The sequence below is a fragment of the Mytilus galloprovincialis genome, chromosome 11 (assembly GCF_965363235.1).
Source record: "Mytilus galloprovincialis chromosome 11, xbMytGall1.hap1.1, whole genome shotgun sequence".
NCBI lineage: Eukaryota > Metazoa > Mollusca > Bivalvia > Mytilida > Mytilidae > Mytilus > Mytilus galloprovincialis.
The window spans coordinates 19,297,078-19,322,620 of NC_134848.1; the positions used below are offsets into that span (position 1 = coordinate 19,297,078).

Genomic DNA, 25,543 nt, shown 5'->3' on the forward strand with positions numbered 1-25,543 from the left:
TTAACATATTCAAGACCTATTTTGGAGGAAACACACTGAAAGGACTATTAAACGAGATATTTAAAAAGTGAAATTTCATGACGTCAAAACAGTAACAATAAAAACTGGTCAGTTTTTGGTCTTTGCTTCTCACATCTGTTTGTATCACGCACAGTTTATGAGACAACGTTGTATGTTCGTATATAAAAAACCGATCGCTATGGAGAACATATACAAGTGTGTGTATAGTGTATGTACCAGATCTGAAAGTATGTCTGATTGTCATCTGTTATAGCCCTCTCCCTTTTTTGTGGATTTTTGTTTGTTTAATTACTAACTGTCCACAAGAGACCAAAATGACACAGATATTAACATCTATAGGTCACCGCACGGCCTTCAACAATAAGCAAAGCCCATAATTTGCGCAAATTGATAATGAAAAATGCTGTCTAATTCTTATAAACATGATTGATAACGGAACGAAAATTACTTTTTTGTACTTTTCCATACATCTTACTTACAGGCGAACCAGGAAAATGAATTCTTAAAAATCCCATCTGACCTGACTATTTCAGAGTCCATTTCGGATCATGACATGACTTTTTGTTTTGAAAGGTCACGGGTTTTGAATGGAGCAGGACATTCGCGTTTTAATTTTAACCGTATGCGCACACTGACAATAAATTTCTAATGATTTTGCCCAAAAGCAAAGCATGACCATAAATGTTTTACGTAACAAATATAGTCTGCTTTGAACTAATTTCTTGGACTACGATAAAATCATCAACATGGCGTATGAATATTAAATAAGACGTTAATCGATTTTCCGATTATTAAAACGATATTATAAGGAAGAAACAAGGACATATGATATTCGCTTCCTTTTATAGTTTTTTTTTCACATTAATATAATAGTAGGTTAATAATAAAGACAATAGTTAAGTTTACAATGATGGACGTTCATTTGCTTGACATATATACAGCCATTGTAAAGTTTCTGCGACCTCGAGGTCGTTTGTCACACACAGTTTATGACAAATAATTAATGATTTTTTTGTAATTCTCAGTCAAGTCATCACAGATTATCATTCTTAGAGGCCCCTCATGGGGGATGTCCAAATAATCACATACTCACAATTTGTTTACCAATATAATTACATAATCGTTAATAATTGTTTAACACAAGATAATCCAATAATATATAATACAGTCCTTGATTATCAAATAATCAAATAATCATCAAATATTTAGTCTGGTAATCAAATAATCAATATAAAATCGACCAAGTAATCACATAATCAAGAACCGCATGAGGAGGAACTCAATATGTAATATTTATAAAAAAAAAAAAAAAAGATTTCAGTCACGCAATGGTCTATAGACAAATATTTTATACTAGTACTATAGTTTAACTGTGATATGAATATTATTTGTAGTATTAAAAACCATGATTCACAGGATGTATTTACGCTAAATCCGTTGGATTGGTACTGATTGATAATTTAGTTTGGTAAAACATGATTTATTCATAAGATGTGACTGTTAATTACCTTTACAATTATTAGTTGCGAGTACTCTTAGATCAGTTTTTTATGTCTTTTCGTTAGTTTTTTTTAAATGCTCGCAGATGTGAGCATACTAAAAAAAACCATACATTTCACACATCGCTGAGCTACTGTTGCATGCTAGCTGAAAGTTATTTTACAAGTATAACGCAGGCAGTGGTCAGTAGGGACAATTTCATCAACGTTTTCACATAATAGCCATTTTCGCCAAAATTAGTGACCTTATACGAAAAAATATAATAATTTGACAGCTACATGCACACAAAATTGTCTTCACTTGGAACTCTGTAGCTGAAACATGCAGTCTTCAGTTTAGCAGGGTTGTTACTCTTTATGTCTTTTTTTGTCCTTTTTGCAACTGGATCTGAACGGACACCCTTTCTTATTTAGAAAAAAAATAAAATTGAGAATTGAAATGGGGAATGTGTCAAAGAGACAACAACCCGACCATAGAGCAGACAACAGGCGAAGGTCACCAACAGGTCTCCAATGCAGCGAGAAATTTCCGCACCTGATGCGTCCTTTAGCTGGCCCCATAACAAATATATATACTAAACTCCAAATTGTACACAAGAAACTTAAAGTTAAAATAATACAAGACTAACAAAGACCAGAGGCTCCTGACTTTGGACAGGCGCAAAAATTCGGCGGGGTTAAACGTGTTTGTGAGATATCAACCCTCCCCTATACCTCTAGCCAATGTATATATAAAAGTGTCGACCTTAAGTTAGACAACGATATCGATCTTACTATACTTTTAAAAAGTTAAAGATGAAGGGTGATCACACTATAATTGTAATGAACTGAAAGACCTTCTAAAAAGCATATGTCTCTGCTAGCATGCTTTACTCTTCCAATCCGGCATTTAATCCTTGTTATACTTCTTTGTCATGTACTTCTTTTTGAAAAAATGTATAGCTAATATTTTAGTTAGTATATTTCTCAATAAATATATCTATTCCACAAGACATATATGAAGAATTGTCTTCTGATGTAGCTGCTTCATGTGCAGCGACAAATATATCAATCATAATACGAAAAATTGTAACATTTATGTGTTGCAAAACATTGCTTTTGTCAATCTAAAATTCCAGTTAATAGATTCTACAAGGTATGCTATAAGAACTTTTAATTGGTGGAGCTGCTTCATGTCCAGCGACAAATATATCAGTCATAATGTACATGTATGTGTTGCAAAACATTGCTTTATTCAAATCGAAATTCCAGTTCATAGATTATTGTTTATCATGTATTTGCGCGAAGTGGCCATTTTATATGTCAAATATGTCATGTTCGACATGTTTACGACATCAAAGTGACATCACAAGTGAACTTATTGCCCTCAAGTGTCTAGATATATCAACCTGTTTATATTTATCAGTAAAATAAAAATAATTTTGGAAACGCTTGAATAATTTTACTATTACTTTAATTTAAGGGGTCATATAACGGTAAGTGTCATAACTCCCCCATTTATGAGTTTGAGTAAAAAAAAAAAGGAAGACTGAGCAACTTGGAAAAAAAGGCAATTTATGTAAACTAAGGCAGCAACCATTTGATTGTATGGGGGAGGGGGGAGGGCTATGGTTTTTTTTGGAAAAAAAAGTTTGTTTCCAGTTTTTGGAGAAAAAAATAATTTGTTTTTGATTCTGAGAAAAAAAATTGTTTGTTTCACCCTCAGTTGCCACTATATGTAATGCTAAAAATGCGAAAAAAAAGTTTGTACAGAAAAAAAAACCATAGCCCCCCCCCCCCCCCCCCCGAAAATCAAATGGTTGCTGCCTAAGTGAGAATAAACTAATTAAAAAACCGGACCGAATAGAGTGAAACAAAAAGGCAGGACAGAGATTACAACAAAATCAAATTAAAAAAAATTGCGGAACAACAAAAATCAAGTACTTATTCCTGGAAATATAAACAGATAAAGATGTAAATAAAAAATTCTAAAGATTAAATGTACTGATTTTACATGTCGTAGCATGCACGACAGTAAATGAATGTGCTGGATAAACTGTGATTAACCCTCTTAAAATAAAGAATAGCTGCTGTTGTTGACACTCATTACATGCTCTGATAATTTTTTCTAACAAAATGAATGAATTAACATATAATTGCGATTAAGCATGATCGATATATGTCTGAGCAAAAGCTTTGAAGTTATGTTGAGAAAGCCAGTGGCGTAGCTGGGTCATTTTTACGTGTACGCCCGAATCTGGCGAGGGATATGAGGGGTGCCAACCGCTCAATGTTAAAGCATCTGCTGGAAGTGGGTTCGAATGGGACGAAGCCCCCGAAAGCTATCGAGAATAAGATACCGTAATGATTCTTGTCAGTAAAAAATCATTGATAGCAACATACATGTATTTTTGAATCTAAATGGTTTATTTGTTTTGGTTAAATTTTGTAATATGTTAACTTATTCATCGTGTTAAACTGTAAGCTAGCCTAATGGTCATTTGTTTAAGAGAAAACGTCCAAACCAATATAACGTTTAAATAAGTTTAAAGGGTGCCGTGAGTGAGCATACAATCGACAAAAGCACCTTTTAATGAACACGGGAAAAAAAATATTTCTAATAGGTTCAATATAAAAAATTCTGGAACATCTAGGATTTCTTCCCACAAAAAGTGAATCAATTTATCATTTCTTTAAAGGGATTTAAAAAAATCTTAAATTTTCCTTTGATATTTTTTTCTTGATCTGGAATATTTCACGACAATCTATGAAGGTTTATAAATTGAGCAAGTAAAACAATTAATTGCGTAAAGAAGAGTAGGGCTATCTGTCTATCAGAAAAGAACAGAAAAATGAACATGCTTTCAAAATTTGAGCTTTAGACATTAGTCATAGAAAAAGCTTCTTCGGCATTTTCATAAAATTCGATGAAGGTTCGACAAGTAGTTATGGTAATTGAGAAATAACAAAATGTAAGCCCAAACTGCGACCACTTATTAATTGCAGAACGAAATACATTTTGTCCTTAAAATGCGAGAAAATTAAAGATATCAGTAATTGCATTATTATATTGCTCTGAATACTCTTTTGATCATAGACAGTTTCTGTCCAACTTTCGTTAAATTTCACGGAGAGTCATTTAAAAGACTTTATCCACATTCGGAACCTAAATATTGACGCCGCTTTGTCTCGCTTTTGGGACATAAATCACAGGCTCGACAAAAATACAAACAGCATATCGAATCTGACCAGATAGTGAATTGCTTTAAATATAAGAAAAATACGTAGAATTCATAGTAGATTCAGACTTTTACAAAAGATTCGAACAAATTGATTAAATGATCTATTTGAGTAAATTTAGTCCCTTTTTATTCAAAATTACAATCCAAAAAAAAAAGAAGCACAAGGCTGGTGTGCTTTTGACCAGTTTTTCTTATTCTATATCGATCATTTGTTTTATTTTCAAAATTCAAGTGTACGCCCGGGCGTTTTGACGTAAACGTAGCTACGCGCATGTCTAAGTTATACGCTTGACCACTGTATATTGAATTAATAAACTTTTGTGATATCAAATTACACTTTTGTATAGACGGAACCTTCTCCGTCATGTCTTTTTTATTACACATAGTCATATAAACGCTTAAAAGATCGGTAAATGTATTTCAATCCCAAGCACAAAGTTGACATTGAATATAAATTTTGTCAACATGGCACAGACTCAACCCGCTCAAGCCAGACCTTGGAATCCAAGTGCAGGTTTTAAGCACACAGACAGAGAAAGGTATATAAATATAGCATAATTATCAGTCACTGTTCCATTCGATTTTACTCTTTTTGAATCATATAATCAGTCAGAAAATAAGCAAAACGTACCGACAAATATTTCTACAGTACAAACTACGTGTTCATGTACCATATGCCATATGATATGGTGATTTAAGTGAATGTTGGGCATATGAAACTATAATATATGTTCTGTCCAAGTTGTATGGAACAAGAAGGCCTATGTATAGGAACAAGGGTTCATCAGTCAGAGATATAACTCTATAGGGTTATTACAGAAAATAACTTGCATGTGTTATTACAGATTTTCTTCCTAAAATTTTCTAAATCTGTAATAACATATGTTTGTTATTTGTAAAATTATTTCAATTATAGTGGGCTCTAGGGAACTCTTTAGACTTTGCGCAGAAATTAAAGGGAAACTTCGCGAAAAAATCAAAAATTGATATTATGTCCATTCTGTATAAAAATGCTCAAATTTATAGATATTAAAGTTTTATTCCGCTAAATAAGAGATCACCATCGATTTTAAATTTTGAGTATCAGTTCTCTACTCTCCGCCATCTTGTCATCTTCTCCGATGAAAAATCCCGATATGTCAATAAACCACAAAGGAACAAAACTACAGTAAACGATGTAGTCGTAATTGCGTGTCGATATCTTGTCAATCGTACGGTTGGTTTATCTGACTGACTAACTTGATACGGAAAATGGTCTTATATTTTTAAATAACCATATAGTCTGTTATTTTTAAACTGATAATATTGTAATTAGTTAAAAAGTCAAAGTTCAAATCATAAAATGATAAATAAGTGTTCCGTGGAAATTGTTTTCGAAAATCTAATTCGTTCATAATTCTATCAAGTAATAAACTTTATTTAAATAAATTCGGATCTTCCCTTATCTGATTACCAGCATGGCTAAAGGTATTACTTCCAAAGGTATTGGAAGGGGTGTAAGGTGACACGTCCAGGTATTCAATCGATTTCCTGTCCGGCGGGCTTGCAAGTTCATGCATCGTTTCACTTCTGTAGGTATTGATCAGTGTACACGACCGTTACTTATAACTTTCCATTTTGAACTATCAGGTGCATGTATTTATACATTTTTGTCTTGCGTGTCCGAAAGTGATATAATATACTAGTCATTACTGAACGCATACGCTTGTTTATAAATAACATTTCTGGTGTAAAGAATATTATTTATAAAAAAAAAAATAATACAAAAAAAAATAATTGAAGAAATACAAATCTATTTACATATTTTTCCAAGGGTTAATTTGGGAAAATGTAATATATACTCGTTGTCAATAGTTTAGGAAGGATTGGAACATACCAGAATTATTGATCTAAAAAAATGTGCGCACTTGTCGACGATTCGTGTATAATTACGCCTGGTAGAAAGTTACGGAACTATAGTCAGTAGCGCAATTTAAAATATGTATACATGTATACATTGAACATAAGAAAGAAACATACATTTTGTGTAAATTGGGGTAAAAGTTTTGTAAATAGACTAGTCCATGTATGCCAACAGTATGTAATCAACGAATTCGATAGACTATTGTATACCAAAAGAAGAAGAAGAAAAAAAAGAAACAATTTGATTTAAATACAGGTCAATTTATAACTTGCTTTGGTTCATCGAAGTTAAGAACATAGTAAACTCACAGATTTATATATCAATTAAATTGTTCTCGAATAAAGGACGAAATTCGTCATCATCACAATTGTTCCAACATTCATGTAAAATATATGCAACTGGACGTACACTAATAATCCCCAAGGAATGTGAATATTTTCTAGGAAAACTATTGAGTATCAATTTCGGGATTTATTTTCTTTCTTGATATTCAATGACAGCAATTTAAAGAATAAACTGCTTGTCGGATATTTGTCCGCTTTAGGGGTATTCTTGCAAGTTGAACAGACTTATAATAACATTCAAAAATAGGGAAAGATAACATTAAATTCGTTGTCTTTTAATTTTAAACATCGTTGATCAAATAGTTATTTAAGTATATATATACATTGGGAGACGACGATTATTATAGTTGTCTCAGATTTTAATAAGGACGTTCCCCATTATGAATAAATTTGGTTGACGTTTATCACACTTGAAAAGAATATCTATTCGTAATTTTTCGATTCCATTACAAAAATATTTTTTTCTTTATTCGTACATATTATATTCCGCTTCGGTAGAGTTATCTTCAGATAGTTTCATATATTAATTAATACATGGCTTTCAAAAGTCTAAATGTAAGTGTTCTCGTACATTTTTTCGCCTAATAAAGACAAATAAAAATGATTTAGTAAAGCTATTTCTAATTTCTAAGTCCCCCTTTTTTATGAGACATAAATCAAGGACAAGACTTGTATATCATATCATTCTGACATATGAATTAAGTTTCCCGTCTTTAACCGAAAATTGTGTATTTCTTAGTAAATTAACTTATTTGAATTCAAATAAATAATAGCACCAAATATAATTAAATAATTCCACGGCGACCAATTTTTATTTGTCACCAACTTGAATATGTATTTTTAATGTGTGTATTAAATGCTACCACTGATCCGAATAGACAGTCACACCTGGCAAGGTGTGCCCTAGAGGCGTGGTTAAATACCGAAGTGCAAATAACAATTTACCTTTCAACAAGCCATCTACGAGTATTGCCACAGAACCGTGAATACACACATCGTATAAACCTAGCCATAGCAGAGATAGTAAAAGGTCAATAATAGTACACCAACATATTGTCTTTACAGATTATTGTACTTTAATTTGTTCACCTTATCAGTCCGAAAATGCATTTATTAAAAATAAATTTATAACTTTTTGTGTTGTCTACAAAAATAATTCGAATATATACGTTTAACATAGATAATTTATCTCATGAATGAGTACAATTGAACGTCTGTGCGTTTTATCTTCTTATTATCGGATGGTTATTAGATAAAGCATAAGTCATCGGCGCGCTTACGATTACGTTAAAATATGATTAAAAACCAAGACTTTTAATGATTGTATTTTAAATCCCGGCATGCAAAAATCAGGAGAAAACGTCACGACCTACAGGAAGTAGTTGATATTTTTTCATTAATTATTGAATTTCTCCTTTATTACTGCACATATAGCGATAAAACTTTGTGAATATATATATTATGTCATAATGAACATATTTAAACCATAAGTAAAAAATCGTGAATTTTCCCTTTAAATGCATAGCCTTGATTACTAATTTCTTAATTAAATTATACATTTTTGATTAACCATGGTAAATCAATGAGACGAGGCTATTAAGGGATAAACTTAGCTGTAATAACGAGGCTTAGTTATTAAAGGAATGTAACTTATTATATAAGAAACTTGGGAATTACTGCAAAACTTGTCAGAACCTCATTACATGCTCTGGTCATTATTTCTTACAATAAATTAAAATACATTGTAATTAAGCATGATCTATGTCTGAGCAAATCCTTTGAAGTTATATAGAGAAGTTGTGATAACACCCTTTAGTTATTACAGGCATATTTTTTCTGTTGTGATAACATATAGGTGTATTATGCAAAATGGCAAACTATGAACTGTTATATCTTTCAATAGTTAAGTATACATATAGACAAAAGTAATATTAATAGAACTTTTACAAATTTTAACGAAACTAATGATGTATATTGTCCCTTTGAAACATGTAACATACGTATGTTATCACAGTTCTTTGATTTTTTAGTCTACAATAACAACTGTATGTTATTTTCCTGTAATAACCCTATAGAGTTATTAACAATGATTGATTTTATTAAACAATACCATTATCTTCTGTTTCGTTATAATTTATTTGTGGAACAATTCACCGTTTCAGAATCTAATGCATTCTGGGTATTAGTTCCAAAAGCGTACACCAAAACGTTATGATTGGTTTAGAACTTTTTATACAATGGAAATTCAACAAGTGATGTGATGGTTTTTTTAAATTTGGTGTACATGTACAAACAATACACCTTATCACTATTTAGTCCAATCCAGGAAAATCAGTCATTTATACAACTTTCTGTTTGGGTCAGGCTTCCGAAAAATAGATGTCATTAGAAGTGAGCTTAGGGAGGAAAAACTTTAGAAAGCAGTCATTAGTAAACTTTGATAGATAACATGGATAATGATCCATTTTTTCGAAATTAAAATTGAAGTTTGTTTGAACTATTTACGATAGTTTAAACAGGTCTCATTAAAAAGTATTATGCATGGTGCACTGTTTAAACAGGGTCCCAGATAGCTTCAACTGGACGAAAAAGTTGTGTAATTTTAGAACTTATCTGGAATGGAATAAATAGCGATTACATGTAGGTGTATGAGATTTCCCATAGTTTTCTAGATTCTGAAATGGCAAATTGGAGGTAGCAGGTAATTTTTTTCAAAGCATAACATAGACAACTTTTTGTATGATGGTTCTCTGGTTTTTTTTTTACCTTACATGTATACCTGTGTAGAATAAGCACAAAATTTGGTGTTAGCTTCTCTTAGTATATCATCTATTTGGTTAGAGTGCTGCCTTGTTAAACAGTGGTCTCAGGTTTGAGTCTCAGCGGAGACATAGTGAATTTGGCATTAAAATCATTTTCTCTAGTTACTGTACAAAAGTCATGCATAAAAGTCATGTTCATGCATCACATGTAATTTTACGAAATTTTGATGGTAATGTGTAAACATTCAACGTACATGTACATTTTATTTTTATGTTTTCCTTGAATGTTATAACCTGTGTTTTCAGATGGATCTGCGTTTATCCTGCTTACATTAACAGTAAAAAATCACTTAAAGAAGGAAGACGCTTACAAAAACAAATAGTGAGTACTATACTATGGATAGCCTAGATATTTGTCATGCTAGATAATAACCTTATTTTATACCACTTATCAAAACATATATACTTTCCAAGAAAAAATCACTTTTCAAACTGGATCATTTCATAGAAGAATAAAAACATTACCACACTTCTAAATGTCGGGGAGAAGTGTATGTGCAGCCAGAAAAGGAGAAGTCACATCTTATCAGTCCATCAAATATGCATAAACATTTTTATTTTTCTTGGATTGGCCAATATTAATTAATTTGCTACATTGTATGCATGTGGACAGTTATTGAGGAGATTTGGGGAAAGGGGACTGTTGTTCAGTGGTTGTTGTTTGTTGATGTGGTTAATAGTTGTTTCTTGCTTCTTGTTTTTATCTCATCTTGACAGACTGAGAGTAAAATAGCAGGCCATAGGTATGCTGTTGGTGTTGGTGACATCAACATTTTAATCAGTTTGTTATTAGGTCTAGTCTATGGTGAACAGTTTGCGGTAAGTCTGATATTTGGTATGTAACTGAATTAGCATTGGCACATACTAAACTTCACATGGGGATTTTCAAAAGTTGGCAGGTATGAGATTATTTGCCCCTGCCCTTCTTGGTCATGGTCTTTTTTATTATTTTTTTTTATCCAATATATATAATATACAACAGTACAGTTATGAAACAGTAAGTTCATATATAAATGTGATATAATACAACTCATCAGAAAATGTATAGAACTTGAAAATAACACATCTAATCAGTCCATCAAATGTGCATCAACATTTTTATTTTTCTTGGATTGGCCAATATTAATTAATTTGCTACATTGTACATGTTGTATGTGGACAGTTGTTAAGGAGATTTGGGGAAAGGGGACTGTTGTTCAGTGGTTGTTGTTTGTTGATGTGGTTCATAGTTGTTTCTTGCTTCTTGTTTTTATCTCATCTCAGACTGAGAGTAAAATAGCAGGACATAGGTACAAATGTATGCTATCAGTGTTGGTGACATCAACATTTTAATCTGTTTGTGATTAGGTCTTGTGTATGGTGAACAGCTTGCGGTAAGTCTATGATATTTTGTAGGTTACTGAATAAGCATTGGCACATCTTATTTCTATGAAGATTGTAGTCACATATGTAACAAAGGGGCTGCTGGCTCAGTCGATACGCCTTGTTACGGGGTCATAATTTTATGCGAAAAATCATTAGAAAAACGTTTACACCAATGACAGGAACTAGTTGTTGCAGTTATCAAAGATCAAACAGATTCACTTTTGATTATCATTTAATTCCAAGTCCAAGAAATAAACATAGGACAATGTCAATATCAAACGTACGACTCCTAACTGTAACTATCTCGACTCTCTGTTCTTACTCTTTATCCACACTATTTCTATTCTCTACTGTTTTACATTTATTTTCACACAATATTTATACTATTAATCAGACAATACTTCATTTGTAACAATACTCAAATTAATATGACATTTCATAACACCTAGCAATAAGTAACAGTTTTCACATAATTAATATAAAAGATAATTATAAGTCCTCATATATTATAATCCAATTAACACATATTCTCTTATATGCTTAATTCTCTCACATTAATTCTCAATCTGTCACAAATCCTTAAATATCAAATGTCACTAATTAACTCACATTTTGTTTTGACATGTAAATTATTAAATTTGTAAAAACAGTATTTTTGTAAAAGTCCAATTTTTGAATAAAATAATAAATTAAAATATAAGTCCAAATTAGCCTTATGACATATGGCTCCTCCTCCACTAAACACGTCCTCGTGTTTATAAAAGTTAGTAAAATCTTCCTCCATGTTCTTTTCTATCATGTCTATTGTTTCGCCGATGGTTAAAATGTCCTTGATGATACTCATCTTGTTGTTGAGTCCATTGTTGCGGTTGTGGATTCCAATGTTGTGGTTGTTGATTCCATTGTTGCTGTTGTTGAATCAACTTTAGCTGGTTTTGGAGCTGTTGTTGTTGCTGGTACCGTTTTATCACTAAATCTTGTTGTTCATTTTTCTTTTTCAATTGCTCTATTTCTTCTTTCCAATTTTTTAGTGATTCTGTATACTGCTGGCCTACTGTTCTTTGCAATTGCTCATAATCAAATGCTAAATTCACATACTTTGGATGGTTTGCAACAATTTCCTCATAATCTTCATCAAATTTACACTTAACTAAGTGATGCTGTCTTCTTTCCTTATTGCACGCTTCCATGATACTCAAATTTTCACTTTTTAAAAATTCATTCCTCCAATGCAGATTAAACATATCTAGATCTTCTGGTGTGGCTTTAAACTTTTCTAATTCCTCTTGTAATTCCTTAATTTGTATAACATGTGAATCTAAACTTGTCTTGATTGATTTTAGCTCTTCTTTCAGATCACTTATTTCTTCATCTTTCTTGCTATGTTGAAATTTAAAGTTTCCACTGTTAATATTTTTCTCTTTTAATTTTTCTTTAATTCTTTTCAATTCGACTTTAACTGAATACGTTGTGTCCAAAGCACTTACAAAAGCTGTATTTCTGGTGTTTGTAAATGGTAATTCCAGCATTTGTCGTTTTCTGTCAAAATGTTCATTGAATCTGGATCGGTCCCTGTCTGCTCTTTTCTTACTTTTCACTTTGATGTCATTACACTTCTGATGTCCTTTTACTTCCACTGATGGTTTATGAATGTTACACATTCTTGCATAATGTCCCTTTTCTCCACATTTATAACAATTTTTGAAAGTAGCAAAACATAATCTGCTATGCCCAATTCCACATTTACCACATACTGGTCTTTGACTTCGAAAGTTCGATAATCTCCATTGTGGTCTTAATTAAATTCCATATTGTCAGTTGTTGCTTTTAAAGGGGAAACACTCACTTGTTGCAGTAAAAGGTATCTGGTATCTTTGTTGAGATGATAAGTCAACTTGCGCCGGGTCGTCCACCATATGTAACAAAGGGGCTGCTGGCTCAGTCGATACGCCTTGTTACGGGGTCATAATTTTATGCGAAAAATCATTAGAAAAACGTTTACACCAATGACAGGAACTAGTTGTTGCAGTTATCAAAGATCAAACAGATTCACTTTTGATTATCATTTAATTCCAAGTCCAAGAAATAAACATAGGACAATGTCAATATCAAACGTACGACTCCTAACTGTAACTATCTCGACTCTCTGTTCTTACTCTTTATCCACACTATTTCTATTCTCTACTGTTTTACATTTATTTTCACACAATATTTATACTATTAATCAGACAATACTTCATTTGTAACAATACTCAAATTAATATGACATTTCATAACACCTAGCAATAAGTAACAGTTTTCACATAATTAATATAAAAGATAATTATAAGTCCTCATATATTATAATCCAATTAACACATATTCTCTTATATGCTTAATTCTCTCACATTAATTCTCAATCTGTCACAAATCCTTAAATATCAAATGTCACTAATTAACTCACATTTTGTTTTGACATGTAAATTATTAAATTTGTAAAAACAGTATTTTTGTAAAAGTCCAATTTTTGAATAAAATAATAAATTAAAATATAAGTCCAAATTAGCCTTATGACATATGGCTCCTCCTCCACTAAACACGTCCTCGTGTTTATAAAAGTTAGTAAAATCTTCCTCCATGTTCTTTTCTATCATGTCTATTGTTTCGCCGATGGTTAAAATGTCCTTGATGATACTCATCTTGTTGTTGAGTCCATTGTTGCGGTTGTGGATTCCAATGTTGTGGTTGTTGATTCCATTGTTGCTGTTGTTGAATCAACTTTAGCTGGTTTTGGAGCTGTTGTTGTTGCTGGTACCGTTTTATCACTAAATCTTGTTGTTCATTTTTCTTTTTCAATTGCTCTATTTCTTCTTTCCAATTTTTTAGTGATTCTGTATACTGCTGGCCTACTGTTCTTTGCAATTGCTCATAATCAAATGCTAAATTCACATACTTTGGATGGTTTGCAACAATTTCCTCATAATCTTCATCAAATTTACACTTAACTAAGTGATGCTGTCTTCTTTCCTTATTGCACGCTTCCATGATACTCAAATTTTCACTTTTTAAAAATTCATTCCTTTAATGCAGATTAAACATATCTAGATCTTCTGGTGTGGCTTTAAACTTTTCTAATTCCTCTTGTAATTCCTTAATTTGTATAACATGTGAATCTAAACTTGTCTTGATTGATTTTAGCTCTTCTTTCAGATCACTTATTTCTTCATCTTTCTTGCTATGTTGAAATTTAAAGTTTCCACTGTTAATATTTTTCTCTTTTAATTTTTCTTTAATTCTTTTCAATTCGACTTTAACTGAATACGTTGTGTCCAAAGCACTTACAAAAGCTGTATTTCTGGTGTTTGTAAATGGTAATTCCAGCATTTGTCGTTTTCTGTCAAAATGTTCATTGAATCTGGATCGGTCCCTGTCTGCTCTTTTCTTACTTTTCACTTTGATGTCATTACACTTCTGATGTCCTTTTACTTCCACTGATGGTTTATGAATGTTACACATTCTTGCATAATGTCCCTTTTCTCCACATTTATAACAATTTTTGAAAGTAGCAAAACATAATCTGCTATGCCCAATTCCACATTTACCACATACTGGTCTTTGACTTCGAAAGTTCGATAATCTCCATTGTGGTCTTAATTAAATTCCATATTGTCAGTTGTTGCTTTTAAAGGGGAAACACTCACTTGTTGCAGTAAAAGGTATCTGGTATCTTTGTTGAGATGATAAGTCAACTTGCGCCGGGTCGTCCACCATATGTAACAAAGGGGCTGCTGGCTCAGTCGATACGCCTTGTTACGGGGTCATAATTTTATGCGAAAAATCATTAGAAAAACGTTTACACCAATGACAGGAACTAGTTGTTGCAGTTATCAAAGATCAAACAGATTCACTTTTGATTATCATTTAATTCCAAGTCCAAGAAATAAACATAGGACAATGTCAATATCAAATGTACGACTCCTAACTGTAACTATCTCGACTCTCTGTTCTTACTCTTTATCCACACTATTTCTATTCTCTACTGTTTTACATTTATTTTCACACAATATTTATACTATTAATCAGACAATACTTCATTTGTAACAATACTCAAATTAATATGACATTTCATAACACCTAGCAATAAGTAACAGTTTTCACATAATTAATATAAAAGATAATTATAAGTCCTCATATATTATAATCCAATTAACACATATTCTCTTATATGCTTAATTCTCTCACATTAATTCTCAATCTGTCACAAATCCTTAAATATCAAATGTCACTAATTAACTCACATTTTGTTTTGACATTTAAATTATTAAATTTGTAAAAACAGTATTTTTGTAAAAGTCCAATTTTTGAATAAAATAATAAATTAAAATATAAGTCCAAATTAGCCTTATGACATATACTAAACCCCACATGGAGATTTTCAAAAGTTGGCAGGTATGAGATTATTTGGCCCTGCCCTTCTCAGTCATGGTCTTGACTTTGAAACTTTTTCTTACGTTTACATGTATTAGTTTGTGATTAGGTCACTGGTCTATTCAAGGGGCAGTGAAAGGCCAATGATAATTTGTATTCAGTTGTATAAGGATTAGCACCTCTCATTTCCATGGAGAATTTTTTTTCCCCAGTCAGCAGACTTTTTGAAATAAGACATTGTCTATTGACTTTGATACATTGTCTTACTAGTAGTTTAAATGTATAGTTTGTGATTAGATAAGTTTAAGATGAATCGCTATAGTGTGTGATAACATTGTGTGAGGGAATTCGACGTTTGATGTACCACTGTTCACTCCAGTGCAATTTATGACAATACCACTGCATCAATCAGAATTATTTTTTTTTGCAGTGTTTTAAGAAATGATTTTGCTTTGTTGTCGCGTATTATTTGTGAAACATTCAATGTTTTAAAAAGGCGAATTTTCTTTATAAAGTCAATGATTATGTTGACTTTTGAAGGCCAAACTTTCTACAGCCTTAAATACGCTAATGAAAGATCCAAAAACTATACCAATACATAACGACATGATTATGAAATTATAACAAATCTATTGGTTAACAAATTTTTACTCGTTATTGCAAAATAATGAACTTAATATATCTGACATTTTCTCCCTACCCAGTTTACCCCTATACATTTTTATGATGTGGACTGGTCATTGTTATTGAATCGTAGGCAATTTGATTGGATTAAGTTGTTATTAGTTTACCTTCAAACTTGTTTATGCTTTTCATACATGACTATTGATTAATTAGAACGTGCATGAATGTGACCGGTAACTAAAATGACCTTCAAACTGGACACTGGACGAGTCAATATTATGTTTTATCAATGAAAGTTAAGGTATGAAAGGTAAGAATTGCCACTTATTCGATTTTCACAAAATTTTCGGAATATACAGTTGGAAAGGTTATTTTTTAAAAGCCTATTGTGAAGAGTAAAGAGAAAGTTTACAAATAATACGTTTTGTTCCATTAAACAAGTCATTTTCGTAAGAGAAATACCGAAATATATTTTACGCACGACTACGGCAGGTAAAATTATTATTTATCATAATAAAAAAAAGCATTTTTCAGTCTCATTGGAATATGTTGATTACAATTAATCCCAAACTTAAGAAGTAAGTAACTAAAGTCAAAATATGTCCGATCTGCCTATTTCTGCACATCAAAAGTCTTAAAGTCAATACGATCGTTTTAAAGTCAATTTCGTCTACCTCACAAAATCTTGTTAGGCACTATAATGTTAAGTCAATGATATTTTGTATGCAAATTTATTGGCATTTGGAAGTATAAAAGCTATTGTTTCCATGGAGATTGTTTAGCCATGAACTTTCAGCCATGGTTCATTGACTTTGAATATTCTGTAATTCATGATATTTGCATAACTTACATGTTAAAGGTTCATTGTCTTTAAATATTTTCATAGTTTACATGTTAAAGTATTACCTTTTTAATTTCAACATTTGAATTATCAAAATTACAAAAAGGCAAGACATATCTCACCGTTAACATTTTTGCATACATAGATTTATCATTAGACTTTTGGTTTTACAGTTTGAATGGTTTAATTTTGGCACTAGTCATTTTGGGCCCCTTAATAGCTTTATAGTTCTGGTGACATGGGTTAAAAAATTTTGTTATAGCTAACTAGCCCAGGACTTATTGGCAGCCGGATTTTACTAGCCCTGTTAGGAGAACTGCTAGTCCATCAAAACTGACCTGCTAGCCCGAGTATGCCTTTAGAGTTGGCTGCATAATACAAAGTGGGTGTAGATCCCTTGTTTTGAAGGCATTAAACACTGTATTTAATATTTTTTGTTGATCTGCTATTTATTCTGTTTGTGCTTAACCATGTTAACCTAACTTAGAACTTTGTTCCCACATACAAAGCAGACTTTTTATTGGTGTGCTTGGGGAAATAAGGGCAATATTCACATAGCATCGTTCCATCAGCAACAGCCGACTTTGCCCAGGGGAATCATTCTGTCCTGGACAAATAGTTTTTTCCCCTGCTTTTCCCGGTCGTATTTGTCATTTTTTGGGGAATGAATTTTCAGCCTCGTTACCCTCTTCATCTACCGTTTTTTTGTTTTGAAACTGACGAAGTTTCAGTGGTGCCCGAATTAAAATATTTAGAAATATTTTGTTGCATGGGTTCGTGCTCAACAGCTGTCCGCGACAAGACAGGTCAATACCGATCAATTCTTCATACCCCCAGTACCGTTAATTGAAAGTCTCGACATAAGCAAATTATGTACAATACCCCAGGCCAAGGTATGAGAAATCAATATTTAGAATTGCGATCAATATATGATACCGGGCCACTTAGAGCTATTTGTATTCGGCAATCCTCGGTAGAATCCGTTACTTTCCTTCTATTCCGTTAGATGAGGGTACGGAATCGGCCTAGTTGAGACGATTGAGTTATTTGTTCTATTTTAAAAAAATGTACAAGACCTGTACAAACCATTTCAAATTTTTGGAATCCCGGATGACGTAATTGAATCTGATTGGCTAAGATAAAAAAGTGATAAAGGGATTTTCCACTTTCTATTTTGGAAACGTCCAGAATTTTTTGTTACTAGTCCGTCGGGCATATTGGGTTACAAATTTTGATTGCCCCTTGCGTACATCCTCTAGTCCCGGGCGTCGGGCTAGTGCATTTTTTAACCCCTGCAGACTGGTGTGATCTAAGGCTCTGTGTTGAAGGCTGTATCGTCTAACTCTTGGTACCTGTTTTGACGCGGACCAGAAATGACGCACCAATTTAGTTTTGGGTTTTATATTTCTAAACAAAAGCTGTGACGTCATCGATAATTACTATTCATAACATGATGGTGAAGGTCATATGACTACAACATAGATGCCTCAAACTCTGTCCAGAAATGTTATTATTGCTTGAATTAGTAAAGATAATGCAATTTCCGCCATTTTATTGAGGTAAAAAACAGTCGACCCTTCCCAGAATGATTATCAGTCCTAAATCCACTTTGGCCGGCAAAAGTATGTAAGCACATGCTGCCCCAGTTTGTGTTTTTGATCGTTTTTCAAATCATATGACTGTCATGTGACATAGTTTTACATTTAAGCGGGAATCACTGTAGAACAAATGATCGTCGCTTATATAATTTTCTATTGTTTATCGATTTTTTTCATTCATTGTACGAAGTATACATTGATAAATGTTTTAATGTCAATGTTGTTTTATGAATGCAACTACTTCTTATTTTCAAGTATATGGAATATATATGTCACTTTGATAAATTTTGAACAATTTTATATAAAATTTGAAATAAAATATAGGTTACAATTAAATTAATGAAAAAAATTGTGTTGCTATCAACATGATCATAAAAGTGACTGTAAATGTCAACATTTGTTATTAAAATTAAATTTGTTGAATAGTGTTAACTTTAAATTATCCGGATTGAAGCAATTTTTCGAACACCAGGTAAAACTTGAAACTTTGAAACTTTTTATTTCTCAAGACCCCATCAGGGGTATGTGAATATAAACAATAATAACAAACAATAACATATATACAAAATAATGAGATCATAGAATGACATGGTTACATATTCAATGGTATACATAAAGTACATGATTTAAGGAATTTGCAGTGGAAGGCAAATCTAATTTATAACAGACAGAACAATTTTACAAAATTTGGCAAGTTTGACAATTAAATTGTAGTCATCAGAACAAAAAAGTTCACAATATTTTATAGCATTTGGCTTTTTATACACATTACAGGGCAAAAGCCTTTTTCTTTCATTTGAAAAAAAAGTACATTTAAATAGATAATGAAATTCATCACCAATTTCACATAAATTGCATAAATCACAAATGCGATCATTACGTTCAACACCCCAAAAACGACCTTGTTCTATTGGCAATTTATGGTTCATACATCTAAAATTACAATATGCCTTTCGAAGATCATATGGTAGATCAACAATATATCTTTCAAAATTATGAATGGTTTTGAAAATTCTATAATTTAAACATTTAGCTGAATCATAAACAGTAGTAACCCATGTTTGTTTGAACTGATCACAGAGACATTGTTTGACTAGATTTGATATGACTACATTTTTTGGTACACTCTGTGACAGCCAGTACTCTGAGAGACCACAATTATTAAGGGTTTTTTCAATACAAACAATCCATTTAGAATGGAAAAAATTCTTGATATGCATGTTATATAATAACTTGTACAAAGTAGCAGCAATTTTATCTTGCTTATTACAAATAATTCTTTTCCAGAATGCAACCATTCTACTTTTGATAAAAATATCAATAGGAAATCTTCCTAGTTCACCATACATGATACAATTTGGTGTTCATTTCTTCAGACTTAGTATATATTTATAAAATTGCAGACAAAATGATTCTAGTATACTGTTATTAGTAGAACCCCAAATCTCACAACCATACATTAATATAGGTAAAACCATTACATCAAACATCTCAAGCTGTATATCAATAGGTAAATTTAGTTTTCTACTTTTTTTCATTATACTAAACATAGCCTTTCTAGCTTGACAAACTAATCTTTCTTTATTTTTACAAAATGAACCATTTGAAGCAAAAATTATTCCAAGATATGTAAAATCATCAACAATATCTATATTTTGACCATCATAAGTGAAAGCAAGGTTATTATTCAGTTCAAAAGTACGTTTTCTAAAAATTACTATCTTAGTCTTAGCAACATTTACTTCTAATTTCCAACATTTGCAATACAAATACATGGCATTCAAGGCAGCTTGCAATTCAGATTCAGACTCTGCTAGAATTACAGCATAAAGTAATAGATACAATCTAAAATATACAGCAATTTCATCATTATCAAGAAAAATATGAGCAGCATTGTAAACATTTGACAAACCTTCATAAGAATGTGACAAAAATTCAACTAGATCATTTAAAAACAATGAAAATAGTACAGGAGACAAATTTTCTCCTTGGCTTACGCCAACATTGCTAAAAAAGAAACTTGAGGTGTTACAACCTAATCGTACACAAGATTTGGCATTTTTATACATACTGTGAATAACTTTAAACATTTTACCATCAATACATTGTTGTAGTAACTTGTGCCATAATGCACATCTATCCACCGAGTCAAAGGCTTTCCGGTAGTCAACAAAAGCACAAAATAAAGGTTTGTTACATCGCAAGTAAAGATCAATCAGACAGTTCATATTAAAAATGTGATCAGTAGTACCATAATGCTTTCTAAAGCCTGCTTGCTCTTCGCAGAGAACATTAAAATTATCTAAATAACAATTAAGCCTATTATTCAGCACACATGTGAATAATTTACCAAAACAGCTAAGAACCGTAATGCCCCTGTAGTTATCAGGATTTGCAGGGTCTCCTTTACATTTATATATTGGTACAATAATACCTTCAGACCATGAGTCTGGTATACAACCAGATTCAAAAACAATATTAAACAAAGCAATAAAAACTGGTAACATTTTATCAGCAGAATGCTTCAAAAATTCATTAATAATCAAATCATTTCCACAGGCTTTATTATTTTTCAACCCTTTAATAGCCTGTCTCACCTCATTTTCTGAAATAGCTCTATTCACTTCAGTATTTAAACTAGTAATATTATCAACATCAATATTTTCAAATGTATCATCATTTTCATCTTGAGCAGAGTTCAATTTCTTAAAATGATTATAAAAACAATCAAGAGACACTTTATTGACAATATTCTGTTTAGTCTGAGAGCTACATGCTCTGTTCAGTAAGTTCCAGTATGATTTACAATCATTTTGTCTAAGATTTTTTAACTTCTTAATGAAATTCTTATTATACAATCTATATTGATTACATAAAACCTTTTTGTACTCTTTACTACACACTGTTAAATTTGTCTTGCTTTCAGCAGTTTTAACTCTCCAGTTATAATTTTTTGCTCTATGATACAATTTGCGTTTTTCAGCACATTCTCTATTGAACCATGGTTTCTTAACCTTTCTTTTTTTTAAAGAATTATCAACCTTTCTAATGACCTTTTTTTCCAATAACAAATCACATTTTGAGGCAGCTTGTAAAATTAAAGAATTACATTCATCAACTATTGAATTAACAACAATATTATCTATCAGATCAGTATCTATTTCTTCAAGTTTAACAACAATTGAGTGAATAACAGCTTCATCAATACAATCATTAAATTCATGATATTTGTCATTTTCCCACTTACATTTAGTAACAACAGAGGAATCATCAATATCAACATTTATATTTTCAACAACAGGCATACATGTATCTTTACTTGACATTTCAATATAAATTGCATTATGCACATCACTTAGCATTGGATCATAAGGAAGAATTTCAAAATCTAAAATATTTGTAAACAATTCAGGAGACATAATACAATAGTCAACAACAGTCGATTCTTTACAAGTAAGTGCCCCAATATTTTTATCTTTGAACAATCTGCCATTTGCAATCAATAAATTTAAGTCTTTGCATAACAATAATAATCTATTTCCATAATTATCTACAGATTTATCCAGACTAGAACGTTTTTTACAAATACCTAATGCATCTAAGTCTACAAAGTCAAAATTCTGCTTAATCTCCTTGTCAAGTTGAGCTGATTCACTAACATAGTGATTCATTTCAACAAAGTCATCTTTCTTTCCGGTATGCGCGTTAAAGTCGCCAAGAAGGCAGACTTTACAGTTTTTGTCGACTGCATACTTTAAAAGTTTAGTTTCTATAACATCGAAAATGTCAATAGAGCTATAATCACTTCTCTCAGGTGGTATATAACATGCACCAAATAAAACAGGTTCATATAAAATATTATTAACAATAAACCACAATGCATTTTCACTAGAACATTCAAGAACTTCAATATTTGAATATAAAAACTCTTTAACAAAGACCACTATGCCACCAGATTTATGCTTTGCACCTTTTCTATTTAAAGGTGGTAATTTAACAAAATTTGAGAACTCAACCTCGTCTAGGTTGTCAAGCTTTGACTCACAAAAACACAATATATCATAATCTGCACATTTTTCTTCCAAATCTGGGAATTTTAATTTCGAAATGATACCACACACATTTAGAGAATATATTTTGATTGATCTTGGATTAGCATCCTGATTTAAAACACTTTCATTGCTGGATTCATCACTTATTAATGTGACATAACTATCTACAAGTGGTTTTTACTGGTTTGTTTATAGTGCGTCATTACTGGTACCCATCATAAGTTGACAGTCCGTTTGTAATGTTAGCAAACATGATTTTTATTGCTTTTACTGTTTCAAAAATCAACTGTTTAATGATTGAAATACATTAACAAGTGATCAACCTTTCATTCTATTCCGTATTTCTATTTCTTTTAAATGGTAGATTAAATGCAGAGACAAACACAACGTTAGGTGCGTCATTACTGGTTCCTCGGGGATATTTCACTTTGACCTATAATTGTTTAGTCTTTATCATGTTTATACATTTTAGATGTTTTTTTCATTGGCACTCATACCACATCTTCTGTTTTGTTTCTGTTCAGTTTTGTTGTTATTGAGAAGAGAAAACTTCTTCATGTTCTTACACAAAACTGTACAAAATATGTATTTGTTTATTTACATTTAACAGTGTGTGGAGAACCCAACATGTCAAGAAATTAAAGATGTGTTGATACAGTCTGGATTACATATAGGTATTGAAGTAAGTATAATTAATTTCTATTAGAAAATTATTTATTGGACAATTAAATTGAGAATTGAAATGGGGAATATGCCAAAGAGCAGAAAAGAGCTGGAGGCCTCTAATTGGTCATCAACACAGTGAGAAAATCCTGCACTCAGAGGAGTGCTTCAGCTGGCCCCTAAACATAAATGTGTTCTAGTTCAGTGATAATGGAAGTCATATTAACCTCTTAAATATATAAATGAACAAAATATTTTTTTTACTAATGATACTATGTTAAAGCAGTGGCTAATTATACATTGTGTATTGTATGATTGAAAGATGTACATGTCTACCTGGCAGGTTCAATTGACCTTGACCTCATTTACATGGATCATTGATAATGAATGTTAAGTTTATGTGATACTTGTAGTATAACCTTCATATAATTTCAGACTTTCAACTTTATTTCAATCATGATAAGTTAAGCAGACGAGACATATCTACGTTTGCACTTTGACATGTATATCAATATATCATTATATTTTTTGTTACATTGGTTGTTCAGAATGAATGTAAAGTTAATTGTAGTAAAACCTTCATATAATTTCAGAATAATGTCTATCCAAGGGAACTGGACCATAGAGATCCTAAATGTCGAGGAAGGGTGAGGGTAATGCTAAAAACAGAAGATGGAGAGCCATTCAGTGAAAAGTTTCCTGATCGTAAGTTATAAGTAGCCTAAACCATCGATGCTAGTTGATGAATCTAAATTTATATAAAAAAGATGTGGTATGATTTCAAATAAAACAACTATCAACTACAGTTCAAATAAAGTTGATTTAAGCTATCATTGGCCACCATCAAACCTACTGTATAGTTGGCTATAAAAGGTCCCAACATAAATATGTAAAATTAGACAACTCATAAGAGAAAATTTGCGATATAATTTATAACAAAACAATTCATGAAAAAAACAAATATGACAAACATATGCATGAACAAATGACAAACACCAAACCACATACTCCTGACTTAGGGCAGGCACATAAAGAATGTAAAAATGTCAAACATGTCCTTAGTGTTCCCAATCTCAACTAGGGACAGCAGTACAACTATCACAAAACAAATTAATACAAATCACCAAAATAAATATCTCTGTTTGTGAAGGTTAATTAAGTCTGTCTATTTAAAAGAATATCAAATTGTTATAATATTTGCCCTAAATACATGTAGGTGAAACTTCAAGATTCCTGAATATGTTTTGTGTAAGGTCACTCATAGATTAATATATCATGTATACTATTGTATATAAAATAGTTGAGTTTAATGCACATTTTTGTGAAATGCATTAATTAAATATGCTTGACTTCTCCAACATTTGTAAATAAATTGTCTCAAAAAATTTCTGCAATCTATGCTTTATTCCATAAAATTTAAAAACAAACAGTATTTAGATCAAACAAAATGCACACTCAAAAGGTATATAAAAAAAATCACCCAGACTATAAAAATCTGCAATCTATGCATTATTTCATAAAAATGAAGAAAAAACAACAACATTTGAATATAGAAAAGACAGACTTAATCTCATACTAGAGCACAAAGATTGTAACCTGATATCTATGGTGAGTTTATTTAAAGAATTTACAGAAGAGAATAATGGTAAAAAAAATAAAGATTGGAGAATAAGGGACAAAGTAAAGACAGGAAAAGGACATAGAAATTAAAGAAATCAAATCACTACCTAATTATAATCAAACAAAGAAATATGAATGCAAACTTCAGTTTTACATGAATTTGCATAAAACATTTTGAATAATGTTGAAATATGGATTTTTAAAAATGTTTTTTCCAGGTGATTCTGTACTGACATTCATTGCTGAAACAATACCCAAACTTAAAACCAGAATAGCAGGGAACCAGTCATCACAACAACCAGCTCAAACACAACAGGCATCAAAGGGAGGACAGAAAAAGAAAGGCAGGAAAGGAAAATAAAACATTAGAATGGAGATAATTCTTGTGTGAAAGTTAAATAAGGATGGGAGACAACTCTATAATGCTTGTGATATCAAAGTTTCATATGTAATTTCATTAAATGTTAGATTATTTTTACTAATAAGGGATCACCACAGGAACTTTAATGATGGAACTCCTCAACTGTTGAATTCTGAGAACTAAATAAAGAATGATATACTCA

At 31.5% G+C, this 25,543-nt stretch overlaps 1 protein-coding gene across 1 annotated transcript; it reads left to right on the forward strand.

The window, feature by feature from the left end:
• Window positions 1-5,138: 5,138 nt before the first annotated feature.
• Window positions 5,139-25,543, forward strand: LOC143051812 (signal recognition particle 19 kDa protein-like). Its single transcript, XM_076224765.1, has 5 exons — window positions 5,139-5,280; window positions 10,057-10,132; window positions 23,308-23,379; window positions 23,954-24,065; window positions 25,199-25,543. The coding sequence occupies exons 1-5, from the start codon at window positions 5,207-5,209 to the stop codon at window positions 25,339-25,341; spliced, it is 477 nt and encodes a 158-aa protein (XP_076080880.1). The 5' UTR covers window positions 5,139-5,206; the 3' UTR covers window positions 25,342-25,543.

Excerpts from the sequence above, each read along its gene's own strand:
- LOC143051812 (XM_076224765.1), top strand. The coding sequence starts at position 5,207 with ATGGCACAGACTCAACCCGCTCAAGCCAGACCTTGGAATCCAAGTGCA. Across the intron at positions 5,281-10,056 it reads AAGCACACAGACAGAGAAAG|ATGGATCTGCGTTTATCCTG; the intron begins GTATATAAATAT and ends CTGTGTTTTCAG. Across the intron at positions 24,066-25,198 it reads CAGTGAAAAGTTTCCTGATC|GTGATTCTGTACTGACATTC; the intron begins GTAAGTTATAAG and ends TGTTTTTTCCAG.